The following is a 22,794-nucleotide window of genomic DNA, read 5'->3' as shown; positions in this document are numbered from 1 at the left end:
AGACTCCATCTCAAATAAATAAATAAATAAATAAATAAATAAATAAATAATGATGGTTGGTAATATTCCATGGCTAACAAAATGCTTTGTTTGGCAGTTTTTTTAATTGTTGTTATTGTTAATATCTATGATATTGGCCAGGCACAGTGACTGAACACTTTGGGAGGCTGAGGCAGGTGGATTGTTTGAGCCCAGGAGTTTGAGACCAACCTGGGCAACATGGTAAAACCTCATCTCTACAAAAAATGCAAAAAATTAGTTAATGTGGTGGCATGCACCTGTGGTCCCAGCTACTTAAGAGGTTGAGGTGGGAGGATCACTTGAGCCCAGGAGGTCAAGGCTGCAGTGAGCTGTGATCTCATCACTGCACCACTGCATTCCATCCTGAGTTGACAGAGTGAGACCCTGTCTCGAAAAAAAAAATATATATATATATATATATATATATAATTGCTCCTTTTTTTTTTTTTTCTTTTTGAGACAGAATCTTACTCTGTCACCCAGGCTGGAGTGCAGGGGAGCCATCTCACCTCACTGCAACCTCTGCCTCCCAGGTTTAAGCGATTCTCTTGCCTCAGCCTCTCGAGTAATAATGGCTACTTTAGATTTAGCCTCTTTTCATTGCTCCTGTGAGATAACTGTTCCTCTAAATTTTACATTTTCACTGATGTTCAACATCTGTTTTTTTTTTTTTTTTTTTAGATGGAGTCTCGTTCTGTTACCCAGGCTGGAGTGCAATGGCGCAATCTCGGCTCACTACAACCACCGCCTCCTGGGTTCAAGTGATTCTCGTGCCTCAGCCTCCTGAGTAGCTGGGATTACAGGCACCTGCCACCACACCCAGCTAATTTTTGTATTTTTAGTAGAGACAGGGTTTCACCATGTTGGCCAGGCTGGTCTTGAACTCCTGACCTCAGGTGATCCGCCGGCCTCAGCCTCCTGAAGTGCTGGAATTACAGGCGTGAGCCATTGCGCCTGGCCCAACATCTATATTTTTATCATTAAAAGTTTCTAATATGCAATATAGTCACTATTCAAATCTCAAAATAAACAAGTTACATTTATCATGAAAAGTCTTGCTCCACCCTTGACCCTTGACTATGTATTTTCTCAGTTTCTTATGCATCCCTAGATTTTCTGTCTGCAAAAACAAGCAAATATATACGTACGTATATTCCTTTTTTTTTTTTTTTTGAGACAGAGTCTCACTCTGTCGCCCAGGCTGGAGTGCAGTGGCATGATCTTGGCTCACTGCAACCTCTGCCTCTCAGGTTAAAGTGATTCTCCTGCCTCAGCTTCCCCAGTAGCTGGGATTACATGTCTGTGCCATCATGCCTGGCTAATTTTTTTATTTTTAGTAGAGACAAGGTTTCACCACATTGGCCAAGCTGGTCTCAAACTCCTGACCTCAGTTGATCTGCTCGCCTCAGCCTCCCAGAATGCTAGGATTACAGGCACGAGCCACCATGCCCAGCCCATACATATATTCTTATTTTCCCCTTTTGTTATACTATATGCACTATTTTGCATTTTTAAAATTTTACTGTATCTGTAGATCTTTCTCTTATAGTTCCAACAGGTTTATATGCCTGCTGCACAGCAACAGACCAATGCAATGAGACAGCAGAGTCTGCAGCAGAGAAAGAGTTTAATGATCGCAGGGCAGCCAAGTGAGAAGATGGCAGTGTTACTAGCGCTGAATTTACATGGTCTGCAGCAAGCTCAGTTCTTGCCTCCTCAGAAGAAAGAATTCAACTGAGGGGCATAAGGCAGAGTGAGAGACTGAGGCAAGTTTTAGAACAGGAGTGAAAGTTTATTAAAGAGCTTTAGAGCAGGAATGAAAGGAAGTAAAGGACACTTGGAAGAGGACCAAGCAGTTGACCTGAGAGATCAAGTGCGCTGTTTGACCTTGACTTGGGGTTGGCATACTTCCAGGGTCTTGCATCTCTTCTCCCCTGATTCTTCCCTTGGGGTGGGCTGTCCACATGCATGGTGGCCTGTCAGCACTTGGGTTGGGGCGCATGTGCAGTGTGTTTACTGGAGTTGTGGGCATGCTCACTCAAGGTGTGTTTCCCTTACCAGTCCAGTGTTCCTAGAGGAAGATCATCCGCCATTTTGCCTCTTAGTGCCCATGCTTCAGTCTACTTGCCCAGCTCCTGAGATCTTATGGGAAGCTGCTGATCACCAGTTTCAGGTGTTTCTATCTTTTGGGAGACTGCCGTTCCCTGGCACCAGCTGCAATCAATTATTATTTTAGCGAGATAGCTTAACAACTGCCTGACCATCACCCAATGGTTGCTTGACATTCCTGGGGTTAGGGGGTGGGGGCCTCTCCAGCTCTGCTCATGTCTGACTAGCTACCTACTGTAACAGGAGGAGACCTTCAAATCCATCTCCCCAAGGAATTCTGAGCTAGGTTTTTTGTTTGTTTGTTTGTTTTGTTTTTTCTTGAGACAGAGTCTCGCTCTGTTGCCCAGGCTGGAGTGCAGGGGCAGGATCTCAGCTCACTTCCATCTCTGCCTCCCAGGTTCAAGCAATTCTTGTGCCTCAGCCTTTTGAGTAGCTGGGATCACAGGTGCGTGCCACCATACCTGGCTAATTTTTGTATTTTTAGTAGAGACACGGTTTCACCGTGTTGGTCAGGCTGGTCTCAAACTCCTGACCTCTTGATCTGCCCACCTCGGCCTCCCAAAGTGCTGGGATTACAGGAGTGAGCCACCGCGCCCGGCCTGAGCTAGGGTTTTTAAGGGGATTGTAGAGGGGGAGAGGCTGGAAATTTGGTATCGTTTATGGGTTGGGGTAAAGGGGATGAAATCATCAGGATGTGGAAACTGCATTCTTTGTGAGTTAGCTCCCTGTGGGGTCTTTCACAATGGCTGTCATCAGTAGTTTCACTGATATGCAGGACCTGAAAGAATACCTCAGGTGGAAAACAATGTTTTGCAAGCTTAAGTTGTCTGATGACAGGGTCCGCATGATTCTGGGACAGTAGGCAGCAAACAACTATGAGGAAGTGGCTCAGTGTTCAACATGACCTCATGATGAATGCTGAATGTGCTGCAAGCTTTGTTTATTTTTATTTATCTCCCTCCCTTCTTCCCTGATTTATTTTGAGATGGAGTCTCACTTGGAGGGCAGTGGTGTGATCTCAGTTCATCGCAACCTCCACCTCCTGGGTTCAAGCTATTCTCCTGCCTCAGTCTCCCGAGTGGCTGGGATTACAGGTGTGTGCCACCACGCCAGCTAATTTTTGTACTTTTTTTTTTTTTTGAGACCAAGTCTCGCTCTGTAGCCCAGGCTAGAGTGCAGTGGCGTGATCTCGGCTCACTGCAACCTCCGCCTCCCGGGTTCAAGCAATTCTCCTGCCTCAGCCTTCAGAGTAGCTGGGATTACAGATGTGCGCTTTGGCAGAGTAGCTGGGATTATGGGCACACCCCACTGTACCCGGCTAATTTTTTGTATTTTTAGTAAAGACAGGGTTTCACCATGTTGGCCAGGCTGGTCTTGAACTCCCAACCTCAGGTAGTCTGCCTGCCTCAGCCTCCCAAAGTGCTAGGATTACAGGTGTGAGCCACCGTGTCTGGTCTAATTTTTGTATTTTTAGTAGAGACGGGGTTTCACAATGTTGGCCAGGCTGGTCTCGAACTCCTGACCTCAAGTGATCAGCCTGCCTTGGCCTCCCAAAGTGCTGGGATTACAGGTGTGAGCCACCACACCCAGCTCCTGATTAATTTTATAAAGTTTGTTGGGATGGTTTCATTTCCATCTTGGTACACAGAGAGTTTCTTGTCCTTTTGTTGTTGCTACAGCTGCATAGTGTTCCATCACATGGCTGTGCCATAGTTCATTTTCCAGTCCTCTGTGAATGGACATTTGTGTTATGTCCAAATTTGTGCTATTACAAATGCTGCAGTGAATGCCTTTGTACGTATATCATTTTCTTCCCTGACAGCTATATCAAGATAAATTCCCAGAAATGGGATTACAGGGTTAGACAGTTTTGATGAATCTTGTCAAGTTGATCTCTATAAGGGAGGTATCAATTTTTACTCCCATCAGCCATATAGGAGATTTTTGCCACCCTGAGATATGATAAAGTCCTGTTTTCTAATTAATAATCAAAGATGATTTTATAGCAACAGTAATAAGTGCGTTTGTCGGTTTCTTTTCTGTTTACAAAGAACTTTCTTTTTTAATTGTATTTTTGCAAGTCTTTTTATTTTATTATTATACTTTAAGTTCTAGGGTACATGTGCACAATGTGCAGATTTGTTACATAGGTATACATGTGCCATGCTGGTTTGCTGCGCCCATCAACTTGTCATTTACATTAGGTATTTCTCCTAACGCTCTCCCTCCCCCAGCCCCCAACAGGCCCCGGTGTGTGATGTTCCACTCCCCGTGTCCATGTATTCTCATTGTTCAACTCCCACTACAAAGAACTTTCTTATGCATTACACTAAAATAATAGCTAATATTTATTGAGCACTTACAGTGTATCAGGGATTTTGGTGGACATTATAGAGTACTTTTTTTTTTTTTTAAGTATTTATTGATCATTCTTGGGTATTTCTCGGAGAGGGGGATGTGGCAGGGTCATAGGACAATAGTGGAGAGAAGGTCAGCAGATAAACACATGAACAAAGGTCTCTGGTTTTCCTAGGCAGAGGTCCCTGCGGCTTTCCGCAGTGTTTGTGTCCCTGGGTACTTGAGATTAGGAAGTGGTGATAACTCTTAATGAGCATGCTGCCTTCAAGCATCTGTTTAACAAAGCACATCTGGCACCGCCCTTAATCCATTTAACCCTGAGTTGACACAGCACATGTTTCAGAGAGCACGGGGTTGGGGGTAAGGTTATAGATTAACAGCATCCCAAGGCAGGAGAATTTTTCTTAATACAGAACAAAATGGAGTCTCCTATGTCTACTTCTTTCTTTTTCTTTTTTTTTTTTAATTTATGAAGTATTTATTGATCATTCTTGGGTGTTTCTCAGAGAGGGGGATATGGCAGGGTCATAGGATAATAGTGGGGAGAAGGTCAGGAGATAAACACATGAACAAAGGTCTCTGGTTTTCCTAGGCAGAGGTCCCTGCGGCCTTCTTCAGTGTTTGTGCCCCTGGGTACTTGAGATTAGGGAGTGGTGATGACTCTTAAAGAGCATGCTGCCTTCAAGCATCTGTTTAACAAAGCACATCTTGCACCGCCCTTAATCCATTTAACCCTGAGTTGACACAGCACATGTTTCAGAGAGCACGGGGTTGGGGGTAAGGTTATAGATTAACAGCATCCCAAGGCAGGAGAATTTTTCTTAATACAGAACAAAATGGAGTCTCCTATGTCTACTTCTTTCTACACAGACACAGTAACAATCTGATCTCTCTTTCTTTTCCCCACATTTCCCCCTTTTCTTTTCCACAAAACCGCCATCGTCATCATGGCCCATTCTTGATGGTCGCTGTCTCTTCGGAGCTGTTGGGTACACCTGCAGAAAGGCTGTCACTTCACACTTGGAAGATTGCACAGCGGCCAGGCAGAGGCGCTCCTCACTTCCCAGATGGGGCGGCCGGGCAGAGGCGCTCCTCACCTCCCAGATGGGGCGGCCGGGCAGAGGCGCTCCTCACTTCCTAGACGGGCCGGCCAGGCAGAGGCGCTCCTCACCTCCCAGATGATGGACAGCCGGGCAGAGGCGCTCCTCAGTTCCCAGACGGGGCGGCCGGGCAGAGGCGCTCCCCACCTCCCAGACGGGGCGGCCGGGCAGAGGCGCTCCCCACCTCCCAGACGGGGCGGCCGGGCAGAGGCGCTCCTCACCTCCCAGACGGGGCGGCCGGGCAGAGGCTCTCCTTACCGCCCAGACGGGGCGGCCGGGCAGAGGCGCTCCTCTCTTCCCAGACGGGGCGGCCGGGCAGAGGCGCTCCTCACTTCCTAGACGGGGCGGCCAGGCAGAGATGCTCCTCACATCCCAGAGGGGGTGGTGGCCGGGCAGAGGCGCTCCTCACATCCCAGACGATGGGCGGCCAGGCAGAGACAACGGGTGGCCAGGCAGAGACACTCCTCACTTCCTAGACGGGGTGGCAGCCGGGCAAAGGCTGTAATCTTAGCACTTTGGGAGGCCAAGGCAGGCGGCTGGGAGGTGGAGGTTGTAGCGAGCCGAGATCAGGCCACTGCACTCCAGCCTGGGCAACATTGAGCATTGAGTGAGTGAGACTCCGTCTGCAATCCCAGCACCTCGGGAGGCTGAGGCGGGCAGATCACTCGAGGTCAGGAGCTGGAGACCAGCCCGGTCAACACGGTGAAACCCCGTCTCCACCAAAAATACAAAAACCAGTCAGGCGTGGCAGCGCGTGCCTGCAAACCCAGGCACTCGGCAGGCCGAGGCAGGAGAATCACGGGAGCCCGAGGCAGGGAGGTTGCAGCGAGCTGAGATCTCGGCAGTACAGTCCAGTCTCGGCAACAGAGGGAGACCGAAGAAAGAAGGAGAGAGAGGGAGAGGGGGAGAGGGAGAGGAAGAGGGAGAGAGGGAGAGGGAGAGGGAGAGGGAGTTAGAGTACTTGTTAAAAGCAGCTTGGAGTCAAGTCAAACTAACTGAATCTGAAATTTGGCTGCAACACTTAGTACCTATTTCCTTATGTGTAAAACTGGAAGGATTATAGTCCCTTCGTTGGTAGGCAGTATTGTGGGGGTTAAACGCTAATACCACGCGTAAAGTACCTAAAAGAGGTACTTGGCTGGGCATGGTGGCTCATGCCTGTAATCCCAGCACTTTGGGAGGCCAAGGCAGGTGGATCACTTGAGGTCAGGAGTTCGAGACCAGCTTGGTAAAACCCTATCTCTACTCAAAATATAAAAATTAGCTGAGCGTGGTGGCAGGCACTTGTAGTCCCAGTTACTCAGGAGGCTGAGGCGGAGAATCACTTGAACCTGGGAGATAGAGGTTGCAGTGAGCTGAGATCGCGCCACTGCACTCCAGCCTGGGCGACAGAGCAAGACTCCGTCTCAAAAGCAAACAAACAAAGTATATGGCTCATGTGAAAAGTCAATAAATGCTGTTTACTATTATTCCTGAGCATTTCTATGAGGCAGGTTGTATTGTTCCCACCTTATATATAAGTAAGCCAAAGAACAGAGATATTGGGACATGGAATTGGTCAGTGATAGAGCCAGGATTTTAATATATCTGCTGATATATTGTCTGATTTGACATTGTATGACTCATGGGTTTGGCCAGCATAGAAAGCTTTGTGTTGAGTGGTGAAGTTGTAATGTTTAACAACCAGATTGGGGGTAAATGGAAGCAGACATGTACAGAGCTAGCTTCACAGCTGCGTCATGCTCTGTTTTGCAATTGTTAATTATTTTGAACAAGAGGCCCCACTTTTTTTTTTATTTTTTAAATTAATTAATTATTTTTTTTTTGAGATGGAGTTTTGCTCTTATTGTCCAGGCTGGAGTGCAATGGCACGATCTCGGCTCACCGCAACCTCCACCTCCCGGGTTCAAGCAATTCTCCTGCGTCAGCCTCCTGAGTAGCTGGGATTACAGGCATGCGCCACCACACCTGGCTAATTTTGTATTTTTAGTAGAGACGGGTTTCTCCATGTTGGTCAGGCTGGTCTCGAACTCCCGACCTCAGGTCATCTGCTCGCCTTGGCCTCCCAAAGTGCTGGAATTACAGGCGTGAACCACCGTGCCTGGCCTGGCCCCACTTATTTATTTATTTTATTTTATTTTATTTTTTTGAGATAGGATCTCACTCTGTTACCCAGGCTGGAGTGCAGGGGCACAATCATGACTCACTGCAGGCTCAACTTCCCAGGCTGAGGTGATTCTTCCACCTCAGCCTCCCAAGTAGCTGGGACTATGGGTGCACACTGCCACACCTGGCTAATTCTTTTTCTTTTTTTTTTTTTTTTTGAGACGGAGTCTCGCTCTGTCGCCCAGGCTGGAGTGCAGTGGCACGATCTCGGCTCACTGCAAGCTCTGCCTCTCGGGTTCATGCCATTCTCTTGCCTCAGCCTCCCAAGTAGCTGGGACTACAGGTGCCTGCCACCACGCCTGGCTAATTTTTTTGTATTTTTAGTAGACATGGTGTTTCACCATGTTAGCCAGAATGGTCTTATCTCCTGACCCCGTGATCTGCCCGCCTCGGCCTTCCAAAGTGTTGGGATTACAGGCGTGAGCCACTGCACCTGGCCCACACCTGGCTAATTCTTCGATTTTCACCGTGTTGTCCAGGCTGGTCTTGAGCTCCTGGGCTCAGGCGATCCACCTGCCTTGCCCTCCCAAAGTGTTGGGATTACAGGTGTGAGCCACCACGTGTGGTCTTTTTAATTTTTTAGAGTGGAGATCTCACTATGTTGCCCAGGCTGGTCTCTAACCTGAGCTCAAGAGATCCTCACGCCCCGTGTGGTGGCTCACGCCTGTAATCCCAGCACTTTGGGAGGCTGAGGTGGGCGGATCACGAGGTCAGGAGATAGAGACCATCCTGGCTGACAGTAAAACCTCGTCTCTACTAAAAATACAAAATAATTAGCCGGGCGTGGTGGCAGGCGCCTGTAGTCCCAGCTACTCGGGAGGCTGAGGCAGGAGAATGGCATGAATCCTGGAGGCGGAGCTTGCAGTGAGCCGAGATTATGTCACTGCACCCCAGCCTGGGCGACAGAGAAAGACTCCGTCTCAAAAAAACAACCAAAAAGAGATCCTCCCACCTCAGCCTCCTGAGTAGCTGGGACTACAGGCACACATTACTACCCCTAGCTCCACCTCTTTAGTTTGCACTGAGTACCACAAATTATGTAGTCAAGTCCTGTGTGCATATATGTTGCATGTGTATTATAATTTCACTGATGTAAATGATGTGTAGCATACAGTTTACAAATACTAAAATATACAGTACAGGACTCCATTGTAAACTCCATACAGCCAGTTCTCACAGTATGCTTTCTTTGATGTTGTGTAGCTTCCCTATGATCCCAATTGATCAATGAGCATAGTTCAGACATGAATGTTGGTTGATATTTTATGTTAGGAGTAAGAGGAAAGTGAAACAATCAAAAGAGGTATGTCAGAACTTCACTAGTTTGTCAAGGCTACGAGCGACTTATTTGTTCAACTGGATAATAATTTGCCAATGCTGGACGAATATTTCCACAAAGTTTTGGTGCATTCACTTACACGCTTTTTTCTCTCTCTCTTTTTTTTTTCTTTTTTGAGATGGAGTCTTGCTCTATTGCCCAGGCTGGAGTGCAGTGGCGTGATCTTGGCTCACTGCAGCCTCTGCCTCCAGGGTTCAAGCAATTCTCCCGCCTCAGCCTCCCGAGTAGCTGCGATTACAGGAATGCACCACCACCCCCGGCTAATTTTTATTTTTTTTGAGATGGAGTCTCACTCTGTTGCCCAGGCTGGAGTCCAGTGGCATGATCTTGGCTCACTGCAACCTCCATCTCCCGGGTTCAAGCAATTCTCCTGCCCCAGCCTCCCGAGTAGCTGGGATTGCAGGTGCCTGCCACCACACGCGGCTAATTTTTGTATTTGTAGTAGAACAGGGTTTCGCTATGTTGGCCAGGCTGATCTCGAACTCCTGACATCAAGTGATCTGCCCGCCTTGGCCTCCCAAAGTGCTGGGATTACAGGCGTGAACCACCGCACCCTCCAACACTTTTAAGTTTAACCAGTAATATTAACATTTTCTCCGCCACTTTCTTAAGTCTAGACGACTTAGCAGTTATTAAGCATTTGCTGATTTCTGTGGTGTAAACTCTTCCACCATGGGCAGATTTCAAGCTGCTGAAGGATGTCACTGAATGAAAAGCTGTAAGAGCTGAGCAGTAGCACATCATAGACTATCTCCACAGTGGAGATATGATAGACGTCAGAATGTATGCACACAGCAGGCGCTCAATAAATGCTTGTAGCATGAATAAATTAATGAATCCTACTTCGTGAATGAAAGTGTGCCCGGTAAGTCCTAAAGCAACACGACTTCGAGTTCTTATGATGCCAAGAAAGGCTGATTCCAGTTAGTCTGGAAGTAGCTGCGGGGCGCAGCGCAGGTAGGAAAAGGGCTGGATGCCGGGTCACGGCCCGGCCCCAGCCCCTGGCCCGTCCCCGCCCCCTCCCGCCCCACCGCCGGTCTGGCCCCGCCCCATCCCTCACCGCCCTTCGCCCCGCCTCTGACCCCTCCCCTCCCCGCCTCTGGCCCCGCCCCACCGCTGACTCGGCCCTGCCCGCCCCGCCTCTGACCAGGCCCCCGCCCCCCACCCCTCACCGCCCTTCTCCCCGCCTCTGGCTCGGCCCCGCCCCCTCTCGCCCTCCAGCCCACCCTCCGGTCCGGCCCGCTCCGCCGGCACTTGTTTCCGGGCGGGCCTCCAGAGGCCGGCGCACAAAATGGCGGCCCTGGCGGCCTGAAGAAGGCGGCCGCGGCTCGGCCGTGGGCTCTAACGCGGGGCTAGGGGCCGGAGACAGACTTCGCCCAGGTGACGGGTAGTAGGGGCGGCGCCGCTGGGCCTCGTGGGGTGTAAGACCCGCTTGCTGCTGCCCCCGGACCTTGCCGCCACACCAGCCTTGTCCTGGGGCGGAACCGAAGGAAGGTTGGGCCCGGCTGCCCCGCCCCGTCCTTCCTCCTTCCCGGGCGGTCACTCTGCGTGGCTCACTTTTAGAGTTTACTTCAACCACGTGGAGCTTCCATGGCGGCCTCTCAGGTCCTGGGGGAGAAGATTAACATCCTGTCGGGAGAGACTGTCAAGGCTGGGGACAGGGACCCGCTGGGCAACGACTGTCCCGAGCAAGATAGGCTCCCCCAGCGCTCCTGGAGGCAGAAGTGTGCCTCCTACGTGTTGGCCCTGAGGCCCTGGAGCTTCAGTGCCTCACTCACACCGGTGGCCCTGGGCAGTGCCCTTGCCTACAGATCCCACGGTGTCCTGGATCCCAGGCTCTTGGTGGGTTGTGCCGTGGCTGTCCTGGCTGTGCACGGGGCCGGTAATTTGGTCAACACTTACTATGACTTTTCCAAGGGCATTGACCACAAAAAGAGTGATGACAGGACACTTGTGGACCGAATCTTGGAGCCCCAGGATGTCGTCCGGTTCGGAGTCTTCCTCTACACGTTGGGCTGCGTCTGTGCCGCTTGCCTCTACTACCTGTCTCCTCTGAAACTGGAGCACTTGGCTCTTATCTACTTTGGAGGCCTGTCTGGCTCCTTTCTCTACACAGGAGGTAAGATTTGGCCTGTCCTGTGTGCTGCAGGTCTTAGTCGCGTCCACTGGAAACCGCTGCTTTGTAAAGGAGTTACAGGGATGTCAAAGGTGGCTTTCTAATTTAAGCCACTTTAATTGAAGTCTATAATGGTGGGTGATGTGAATTTTTTGAAACAGTGATTTGAGAAGATCCTCGTTTGACTTATGGACGTAGGGCATGACTGAAAAATTTATATGGACATTTATTTTTATTTACTTTTTATTTACTTATTTTTGAGACGGAGTCTCGCTCTGTCGCCCAGGCTGGTGTGCAGTGGTGCGATCTCGGCCCACTGCAGCCTCTGCCTCCCGTGTTCAAGCGATTCTCCTGCCTCAGCCTCCCGAGTAGCTGGGACTACAGGTGAACGCCACCACGCCTGGCTGATTTTTGTATTTTTATTAGAGATGGGGTGTCACCATGTTGGCCAGGATGTTCTCGATTTCCTGACCTTGTGATCCACCCTCCTCAGCCTCCCAAAGTGCTAAGATTACAGGCGTGAGCCACCGCGCCCCGTCAGGACATGTTTTTATTTTTTTAATTTTTTTTGAGACGGAGTCTCGCTCTGTTGCCCAGGCAAGAGTGCAGTGGCACGAACTCGGCTCACTGCAACCTCTGTCTCCTGGGTTCAAGCGATTCTTCTGCCTTAGCCCCCCGAGTAGCTGGGACTACAGGCATGTGCCACCACGCCTGGCTAGTTTTTGTATTTTTAGTAGAGACAGGGTTTCACCATGTTGGCTGGGCTGGTCTCGAACTCCTAACCTCATGACCTGCCTGCCTTGCCGTCCCAAAGTGCTGGGATTACAGGCATGAGCCACCATGCCTGGCCTATATGGACATTTTTAGTGTCTCTCTTTTTTTTTTTTTTTTTAAATCACTCATACTTTATAATGCCACAGTTTCAAATATTAGTAGAATTAAATTTGAAGAGTTCAAAATGATACACATAATTACTTCTAGCTAGTTTGCTAGGTGACTTCTTGCAAGAGGCTGATTAAGGTAGTGATGGGCAGGTGGGTAAACCCTATTTATTGAGCACCTATTATGTGCCAGACACTGTTCTGTGTGAACACAGCAGTCACAGATCCCTGCCCTTGTGAAACTTATATATTATCATGAGAAGAGACAGAAAGTAAAAATAGAAAATTATAGTTAGGGTGACCAATATCCTGGTTTGCTCAGGACTAAGGCGACAGGACTAAGTGGGATGTGTGACTTCTGGAGCTAAAACCAGGAAAGTTCCTGGTAAGTCAGGTTGAATTGATCACCCTGATTATAGTATATGAAAGATGATGAGTGCTATGGGGAAAAAAAGTAGAGCAAAGAAGGGGACACAGATTACTATTTTAAGTAGTTTGATCAGGGTAGGCTTCATCAAAAAGGTAACATTTGGCTGAGTGCAGTGGCTCATGTCTGTAATCCCAGCCCTTTGGGAGGCTGAAGCGAGAGGATCGCTTGAGGCCAGGAGTTAAACACCAGCCTGGGCAACAGAGACCCCTGTCTGTATCAAATATAAAATAAAAAATATTAGCTGGGTATGGTGGTGCTTGCCTGTGGTCCCAGCTACTTTGGAGGCTGAGGCGGGAGAATTGCTTGAGCCCAGGAGGTCAAGGCTGCAGTGAGTCCTGATCACACCACTGCACTCCAGCCTGGGCGACAGAGTGAGACTGTTTCTCAAAAAGGTAGTATTTGAGTTGAGTTACATTGAAGGAGGTAAGAGGTGAGGGAGTTGGCCAAGCAGATATCTGAGAGAGGAGCATTTCAGGAAAAGCAACAGCAAGTGCCATAGGCCTTCAGGCAGGAATGTGTCCAAAGAGCTTACAGAGCAGCAAGGAGTCCAGTGTGTGAATGAAGGAGAGAGTAAAGTAAGAGAAGTACGTTTGGGGAGGGTAAGGAGGCACATGGATTATATAGACCTTGTAGGCCACTGGTCTTGGCTCTGGAATGGAGGAGCCACTGCAGGACTTTGAGCAAGGGAGTGATGTGATATAATGTTTTAAAAGAATTGCTCTAGGTAAGGTATTGAGAATGGACCAAGGGGAGTGAGGCAGGGGTAGAGGCAGGAAGACCAAGTAGGAAGCTCTTGAGTAATCCAGGCAAGCGATGTTTGGTGGCTTGGATCTAGCGGGTGGTAGTGGAAGAGGTAAGTAGCCAGATTCTAAATATGCTTTGAAGGTAGACAGGGTTTGCTGATGGATTGGATGTGAGGTAAAGAGAACAGAGGAATTAAGCATAACTCAAAGGTTTTTTTTTTCTTGGACACATTCCACATTTTATTTACATTTTAAGACTAACTTTGGGCTGGGTGCTGTACCTCATGCCTGTAATCTCAGCACTTTGGGAGGCCAAGGCAGGTGGATCACTTGAGATCAGGAGTTCCAGACCAGCCTGGCCAACATGGTGAAACCTCGTCTCTACTAAAAATACAAAAATTAGCCAGGCGTGGTGGCATGTGCCTGTAGTCCTAGCTACTCGGGAGGCTGAGGCAGGAGGATTACTTGAGCCCAGTAGGCAGAGGTTGCAGTGAGCTGAGATCACGCCACTGCATTCCAGCCTGGGCAACAGAGCGAGGCTCCATCTCAAAAAAAAAAAAAGACCAACTTTAGTTTCAAAATTATATATCCATGTATGTATCCCTTTTTTGTTGATGTCACTTAACCTTAAGTGCATAGTTTGTTAAAAAAAAAAAGACTGTAAGCAAATATTTACCATGTCTGTTACATGTAACACACATGAACAGCTTTTAACAGAAATTCATCAACTTCCCAACATTTTTTATGATAATATAGGTATCAAAACAATCCTGAACATATTTTTCATACTACTAGTAGTCACCACCCACACCACTTCAAAAATTAACACATTTGTGCTGGATGTGGTAGTTTTTGCCTATAATCTCAGCACTTTGGGAGGCTGAGGCAGGCAGATCACCTGAGTTCAGGAGTTCGAGACCAGCCTGGCCAGCATGGTGAAACCCCACCTCTACTAAAAATACAAAAATAAGCTGGGCATGGTGGTGCATGCCTGTAGTCCCAGCTACTTGGGAGGCTGAGGCAGGAGAATCGCTTGAACCTGGGAGGTTGTGGTGAGCCGAGATCTCCAGGCTGGGCAACAGAACGAGACTTCATCTCAAAAAAATAAAAAAAATAAAAAAATCAACACATTTGTGACAGTGTTCATTGTACCTGCTACTTTTTTTTTTTTTTTAATTGAATGGAGTCTTGCTCTGTTGCCTAGGCTGGGGTACAGTGGTGCGATCTTGGCTCACCACAACCTCTGCCTCCCAGGTTCAAGTGATTCTCCTGCCTCAGCCTCCTGGTAGCTGGGATTACAGGTGCCCGCCTGGCTAATTTTTGTATTTTTAGTAGAGATGGGGTTTCGCCATGTTGGCGAGGCTGGTCTCTAACTCCTTACCTCAAGTGATCAACCCTCCTTGGCCTCCCAAAGTGCTGGGATTACGGGCGTGAGCTACCATGCCTGGCCAATACCTGCTACTTTTTAAACAATTTCAACTGCAGCTCTCTTTCACTAAGCAAGATGGATAAAGCATGCCATTTCTGTTTTCTTTTTTCTTGAGACAGAATTTTGCTCTTGTTGCCCAGGCTGGAGTGCAATGGCGCAATCTCAGCTCACTGCAACCTCCACCTCCGGGGTTCAAGCAGTTCTCCTGCCTCAGCCTCCCAAGTAGCTGGGATTACAGGCACGGGCCACCACACCCTGCTAATTTTGTATTTTTAGTAGAGATAGGGTTTCTCCATGTTGGTCAGGCTGGTCTCAAACTCCTGACCTCAGGTGATCCACCCACCTTGGCCTCCCAAAGTGCTGGCATTAAAGGTGTGAGCCACCTCGCCTGGCCTCTGTTTTCTTTTTTTCTTTCCTTTTTTGTTTGAGATGGGGGTCTTACTCTGTCACTCAGGCTAGAGTGCAGTGGTATGATCTCAGCTCACTGCAACTTCTGCCTCCTGGGATCAAGCGATCCTCCTGCCTCAGTCTCCTAAGTAGCTGGGACTACAGGCGCGTGCTACCACGCCTGGTTAATTTTTGTATTTTTTGTAGGGACGGACTTTCACCATGTTGGCCAGGCTGGTCTTGAACTCCTGCCCTCAAGTGATCTGCTCGCCTGAGCCTCCCAAAGTGCTGGGATTACAGACATGAGCCACTGTGCCCAGCCCTGTTTTCTTTATTGAGATTTTTAGTCTTAGAAACACACATACTTCCACTGCCATCTGACACTTCTTACCATGCTTTCATCTTGTAAACCTGAATTATATTTCGAGTACTCCAAGTTTATGTTTAAATGACAGTACCTTAACAAGAGAAAAAAATTGGGTTGCATTTTTCCTACTGTTACCTGAAAACATAATGGGTGTACATATATTATATATATTCTTACAGATGTCCAGGTCATGTTTACCAGCCGGAGTTCTTTTATTTAACGTGTGGGTATTTTGCATTGTGATATTTAATCAAGACATTAACACGAGTAGAAGGTTGTTGATATAAGACAAGTTTAAGATCCACTAAAATTAATTGTTGTATGTTTGTCCTTCCAGTGGCTGTGGAAGCTTCATATTTTGTTTGGACATCATTAGACATCTTAGCTCCTGAAGTACAACTTTAATGCTATGTGAATTTTGTCATTTTGCTAACACTGGTATGCTGCGGTCATCCACCATCCCACTGGAGTTATTTATTCCGTTCATATTAATTCTTGTTACAAATCTCACTGATGGGGGAGCTTCTGGGTATTTGGGTCCACTTTGGGCTATATATATATATATATATTTTTTTTTTGAGACAGAGGCTCGCGCTGTGGCCCACGCGGGAGCGCAATGGTGTGATCTCGGCTCACTGCAACCTCCACTTCCTGGGTTCATGTGATTCTCCTGCCTCAGCTTCCCGAGTAGCTGGGATTACAGGTGCATACCACCACACCCAGCTAATTTTTTGTATTTTTAGTAGAGATAAGGTTTCACCTTGTTGGCCAGACTAGTCTCAAACTCCTGACCTCGTGATCTGCCCTCCTTGGCCTCCCAAAGTTCTGGGATTGTAGGCGTGAACTGCCATGCCCGGCCTATATTCCCTTTTCATAATTTGTCCTTGGTGGCCCAATAATCATGCCTGTCCACCTTGTAAATGTCATATCTTCATCATCTTTAAGGCCCCAGTTAATCGTACCATTGCCTATCAATAGCTGCATAAGCATAACTCAAAGGTTTTGACCTGAGAACTGGAAGATACCATCTGGAGTGATGTCATCATGTGAGAAGGGCAAGGCTGGGGATAGAACAAGTTTTAGGGGAAAAGCAAGAGATTGACTTCGTGGTTTTTTGTTTTGTTTTTTGTTTGTTTTGAGACAGTCTTACTCTGTCTCCCAGGATGGAGTACAGTGGCATTTTCTCGGCTCACTGCAGCCTCCGCCTCCCGGGTTCAAGTGATTCTCAGCCTCCCTAGTAGCTGGGATTACAGGCGTCCGCCACCATGCCTGGCTAATTTTGTATTTTTAGTAGAGACGGTGTTTCACCATGTTGTCCAGACTGGTCTCGAACTCCTGACTCAGGTGATCCACCCACCTTGGCCTATCAAAGTGCTGGGATTACAGGCATGAGCCACTGCGCCCGGCCAACTTTGGACATCTTAATGTCTATTAAATCTCCTAACAAAGATGTCAAATGGGTAGTTCAAGTTCAGAGAAGCCTGGGCTAGAGATTACATATTTGGGAGTCATTGGTCTATAGATAAAGTTGTAGGACTGGGTGAGGTCATCAAGGGAGGGAGCGTTGGTAGAAAAGTCAGTCCTGGTCTGAGCCCTGGGACACTCCCACATTAGAGGTGGGAGAAGAAAAGGCACAGGTAAACGGGATGTGAGCAAGCATCCAGAGGAGTAAGAGGAAAACCAAAAGGCTGTGGTGGCCTGGCAGCCAATTGTAAAAAGTTCAGTGAAGGAAATCAATGAGGTGGTGTAATAGAAAGTACAAGGTGGTGGTGAAGGGAAGAGGCTGTCTTTGTGAAAGTGACATTTAAACTAGGACTTGAAGACGGAAGGATAAGGAGCTGGCCACGGGGTGGAATTGGAGTCTGATTGCGATGCTGAGCCCTCCAGGGCTGAAGGACCACTAAGTGCAAATGTGGTGGGTGGGAGAGAGTGTGACATTGGCTAGGATCTACTGAAAGGTCTGTGTGAGCCAGAGGGGGCATGAGACACAGTTGGTGAGTTAGGCAGGGTCTCTGTCATGGCGATCTTAACGAGTCCTACTCTCCAACCTCCAGGGCTCAGTCCTTGGGCCTATTTTCTCTGTCTCCATGTACTCCCTTGGTGATTTTAGCTCATGGCTTCAGATGCCATCTGTTAAGCTAGTGACTCTTAAACACCAGACTCATATCCAACTTCTTACTCAGCAACTTCTCCTAGAACTGTCTCACAAACATCTCAAGCTTAACATGTCTGAGACCAAATTCTGATCTTCTCCCCAAGGAAACCTGCTTCACCCACAGCTTTTTCCCCATTTTGCTCAATGGCAGCTTCATCCTAGTTCTTCAGGCCAAAAGCCGTGGCCATCATCCTTGACTCCCACGTCTCATCCAGTTCATCAGCAAGTTCTGTTGACTCTCCTTTCAAAATGCATATAGGATCTGACCACTTCTTACCGTGTCCAGCCACCACTGTGATCATCTGTCCCTGGATTTTTGTGGCAGGCTCCCAACTGGTCTCTTTACCTCTGTTCTGCTCCCATTCAGGCTGTTCCCACTCAGCCACCAGAGTAATTCTGTTCAAATATAGGGCAGCCCTGTCAGTCCTGCTCAGAACTCTTCAGTGGGTCCCATCTCGCTCAGAGTAAAGGCCAGGGTCTTTACAGTGACTCCCTAGGGCCCTACATTCTTTGCCCACCTTTTGTCCTCCCCCAAGTTCTCTGACCCACCCTCCTCCTTTCCTCCTGCTCATCCTGGGCCAGCCACACTGCCCTTTCTAGTCCAGGAGCATGCACAACCCCTCCTGCCCCTCCCTCAGGTCCTTTGTAGCTGCAGCTTCCTCTGTTTGAAATGCCTTTCCTGCTTCTAACCATGTGGTTCACTTTCTCACTTCCTTCACCTATTTGCCCAAATGTCAGCTGCTCAGTGAGGCCTTGCTTAAAATTACACACCCACTCCGTGCCCCCAACTGATACTCCCCCTGCTGCTCTTCTCTGCATTAGTTTTCCTCATAGCACATGTTACCTTCTAACGTGCCATATAAAGTGCTTAATTGGTTAATTATCTTCCCCCTTAGACTGCGAGCTCCCTCCCTGCAGTCAGGGATTTCTGTCTCTGGTCTTAGCTGAACCCCTAGCACCCAGAGCAGTGCCTGGCATGTAATATTACTTAGTAAATATTCATCCAATGAACAAATGGGAAGGCATTGAAATATATCGAGCAGAGTAGTGACATAATCTGGTTTAAGATTTTTTAAACATTGACTTTTATTGACATATAATTGACACACAGTGAAATGCACAGATTTTTAGTGTTGCAGCTTGATGAATTTTGATAAATGTGTACAGTTGCATAACCCACACCCCTGTCATCATCCAGAACACTTCCATCACCTCCGAAAGCTTCCTAGTGCTTCTTGCCTGTCAATCCCACATTCCCTGCCCCCATCCAGAGACAGGAAAAGAACCACTGTTCTGATTCCTCTTACATAGATTAGTTTTGCCTGGTCATATAAATGGAACCTTTCACTATGAACTATCTATGTATGTATGTGTATTTATTTCAGTCTGAACTCTCGTCTGGCTTCTTTTGCTCAGTGTGATGTTTTTGAGATTCATTGTGTTGTTGTGTGTATCAGTAGTTCCTTTTTTTGCTGAGTAGCATTCTATTGTAACATACCACAACTTCTTTTTATCCATTCTCCTGTTCAGGGACATTTGGATTGCTTCCATATTTTGGCTATTACGTCTGAACATTCATGTTCAAATCTTTTTGTGGATATTTGTTTTCATTTTTCTTGGGTAAATGCCCAGGAGTGGAATTGCTGGGTCACAGGGCAGATGATGTTTAATTTTATGAGAAACTGCCAAACTGTTTTCTGAAGTGGTTGTACTTCTTTACACTCCCACCAGCAAGGGTTCCAGTTGCTCTGCATATTGCCAACTTTTTGATTTACGTCTTAACAGATTCATTCTGGCTGCCGTGTGGAGAACTGGCCCAGTATTTCACTGTGTAAGCTCATTCAGAAAATGGGGTTGGGAGAGGAGGAATGCCTAAAAGGAAATTCCCAGATGGGCCACATCTCTGAATCAGGTAGAGCACATGAGCCTTGGGCCATGTATCAAACGCTAGGAAAAGGCTTTCTCCCCAAGGGCTCTACTGTTTTCTTGTGTCAGATAACCAGATCTTTTTCTTCCCCAGAGTGGGTTGCTCTTGGTTTTGGGGTGGGGACAGAGATCTCTGCTCAACCTTGCTTACATCACTTTTTTTTTTTTTTTTTAAAGACAGAGTTTAGCTCTTGTTGACCAGGCTGGAGTGCAATGGTGCGACCTCTGCTCACCGCAACCTCTGCCTCCTAGTTCAAGCGATTATCCTGCCTCAGGCTCCAGAGTAGCTGGGATTACAGGCATGCACCACCATGCCCGGCTAATTTTTTTTGGATTTTTAGTAGAGATGGGGTTTCTCCATGTTGGTCAGGCTGGTCTTGACCTCCTTACCTCAGTTGATTGCCCACTGTGGCCTCCCAAAGTGCTGGAATTACAGCGTGAGCCACTGTGCCCGGCCTTTTTTTTTCTTGAGACGGAGTTTTGCTCTTGTTGCCCAGGCTGGAATGCAATGGCATGATCTCGGCTCACCACATCCTCTGCCTCCAGGGTTCAAGCAATTCTTCTGCCTCAGCCTCCCGAGTAGCTGGGATTACAGGCATGTGCCACTACACCTAGGTAATTTTTTGTGTTTTTAGTGGAGATGGGTTTTCTCCATGTTGGTCAGGCTGGTCTCGAACTCCTGACCTCAGGTGATCCACCTGCCTCGGCCTCCCAAAGTGCTGAGATTACAGGCGTGAGCCACCATACCTGGCCACTTACATTGCTTTTTGCCAGGTGATCTAAGGAGGTGTTCTTGGAGAATCCAGCCAAAGGTCAAGGCTGTAGTGCTGTTGCATTTTCTTTCACAGCCAGACCAGTGGAGTCACTTGGGGAGCTGAGAAAACAAGCACAACAAGAGTGGGCAGCTGTAGAGGAACTGGCTAGGTCTGTGCTGGGAGTATTCCTGCCCAGCATCATCTTTGGGCAAGTGTAGTCCCTTAAATGTGTGAGATATTGCAAGAGACGTCAATTTGCTAATTCTGAACTGGAGCTGGTGCTCTGATTGAGGGAACTTCCTCCTGGAGGGCATGTCCTCATACAACCAAATTATTTATGAAAACATGGCTTGGTATAAAAATTATCCAAATAGAAGGAAAAAAAATATGACTTGAGGGTGCAGAATTAGCTTGCCCAATGTTGGAGAGTGTCAGTGGCCATGCCTTAATGCCCTTCCCTGGAGATACTTAGTTCTAAAGAACTAAGGGTGCGTATTTAGCACCAAGGAACCCCAGCTGCTGATGCGAAGGTGAACTTGGGCTGGATCTTGTTCCTTAGCTCCTATGGCTTTTGAGCCTCTAAAGACTGTTGTTATCTGTCATTTTATTTCATTTTGATTCCTGTGGCTAGTGGGAACTTCTGTCATTTTAGACTGGTTAAAATGCCTAACCAGAGCTTTATTTTCTGATCTTGAGTCCACATCTTGTAGCTTGGTTAGAACTGGAGTTTGCTAAGCTTCTGTAGCAATAGGTGCATGGGTCACCTCCCTCAGTGGGCAGCTCCATTCATTCCATACTGCTTTACCTGTTTCAGGCTGAGTGGGAGATTTTTCCTGACCTTGCTCCCAAATTCCAGGTGCTTGTTACTGTAGCTCTGTGTTCAGTTCAGCCCTTGTGCCAAGTATTGGGGAGTGAGCTGTGACCAAGCCAGACACATGTCCTGCCCTCATGGAACGTACAGTTTAGTGAGAAAGGTGGAGATTAATTAGAAGCATGATGAAGTTTATGAACATGTCAGGCAGATTGCCATGGGAGCATATTGCAAGGGGATCAAATGTGGCTTAGGGGTGAGAGGAGGTGGTCCTGGGGAATGGTCTTTAAAGTCTTAAAGGGTGAGTAGAGTTAGCCAGGCCAAGGGAGGGGTGTGCGAAGGCTCTGACGGATTGGAAGAAATCTGTGTGAAGAGGGGAGGAGAGCTCAAGGTGAGGCAGGAGAGGTAGGGCTGGGCCACAGGTGAGCCAGGTTAAAGATCTGGGACTCTTTTCCCCAGGATGAGTGGTTGATGAGGGTTTAAGTGTATGTTGGGGGAGGGGGTGGTCAGATTCCTTTATTTATTTATTTACTTATTTTTTTGAGACAGAGTCTTACTCTGTCTGCCAGGCTGGAGTGCAGTAGCATGATCTTGGCTTACTGCCACCTCTGCCTCCCAGGCTCAAGCATTTCCCCTGCCTCAGCCTCCCAAGTAGCTGGGATTACAGGCGTGTGCCACCACGCTTGGCTAATTTTTGTATTTTTAGTAGAGATGGGGTTTCACCATGTTGGCCAGGCTGATCTGGAAGTCCCGACCTCAGGTAATCTGCCCACCTTGGCCTCCCAGAGTTGTGGGATTACAGGTGTGAGCCACTGTGCCCGCCCAGCCAGATTCCTATTTTTAAAGGTTCACTCTAACGCCTTTTTAGAGATTAGATTAGGGATAGAGAGGGGGAGGGGTCATGAGATGGGAAGCTGATAGACCAGTTTGGAGGATGTTGCAGTATCCCAGGCATAAGATGACCATGAGGTAGATTTGGGAATGGGGTAAGGGGGATGGAGGGTGGCTCCGGGGATGGAGAGAATGGATAGTTTTGAAGGAAGTGGGTTAGACAGGCTTTGAAGTAGATGAGCAGGACAGAAACAGGAGATAGGGGTGGTTTAGTTTCAACCTCTTGGGAGACAGAGGAGGGAAGCAGCGTTATGACTCTCCTGTCTTTGCTGTTTTGCTTGTTGCAGGGGTGCACGTTTAGGGACCCTGAAATTTCACTGAAATTCACTGGGGGTTTTTAAAACCAGAAGATGCCTTGAGATTGTAGGGGAAGGAGGTGGAAAAGTAGAAGGCCGGAGTGGCTGTTCTGTGAGGGATTGATCTCACAGGGTCTTGCAGGAGTTAGTGAAGGGTGAAAGAGAGCAAAGAACTGGATTCTAAGACCTTTAGATCCTTCCTGGGCTCTCCCATTGAACTAAGAGTATAGTGGGTGCCCAGTTTGCTATGTTGCAGAGCTCTGTTGGGGGACAGTAGGAAGGGAAACTTGGGTATGAACCCGAGAAGAGGGACTTGAGGCCTCACTGGGCATTCTCTCTGCACCTGTGTCATTGGAGAAGAAATCAGAATTTGCTCTGTGGGGTTAAGGGATGAAATGAGTGCCCACCTGCAGAGTCTAAGGATTTACCATTTTCAGCCAGAAGTGGCCTGCTTCTTCACTGGTGAACAGTCCCTAAATTTCCAGCCTTGGTCTCACACCAACTCTCTGGATTT

General features: G+C 47.9%; 1 protein-coding gene across 5 annotated transcripts in view; it reads left to right on the top strand.

The window, feature by feature from the left end:
* Positions 1 to 10,196: 10,196 nt before the first annotated feature.
* Positions 10,197 to 22,794, top strand: part of UBIAD1 (UbiA prenyltransferase domain containing 1) — a 106,785-nt gene continuing 94,187 nt past the window's right edge. For 3 of the 5 annotated variants that reach the window (XM_054541850.2, XM_054541852.2, XM_024234204.3), the window contains exon 1: positions 10,320 to 11,212. In XM_054541850.2, the coding sequence (XP_054397825.1) occupies positions 10,684 to 11,212 (529 nt within the window). In that variant the 5' untranslated portion in view covers positions 10,320 to 10,683. Of the gene's footprint in view, positions 11,213 to 16,031; positions 22,792 to 22,794 lie in introns of those variants that run through there. The other 2 variants (XM_054541846.2, XM_024234199.3) reach the window with 2 other exon arrangements.

Source organism: Pongo abelii, chromosome 1 (assembly GCF_028885655.2).
Source record: "Pongo abelii isolate AG06213 chromosome 1, NHGRI_mPonAbe1-v2.0_pri, whole genome shotgun sequence".
Taxonomy (NCBI): domain Eukaryota; kingdom Metazoa; phylum Chordata; class Mammalia; order Primates; family Hominidae; genus Pongo; species Pongo abelii.
This window is presented reverse-complemented; position numbering and strand designations above follow the sequence as displayed.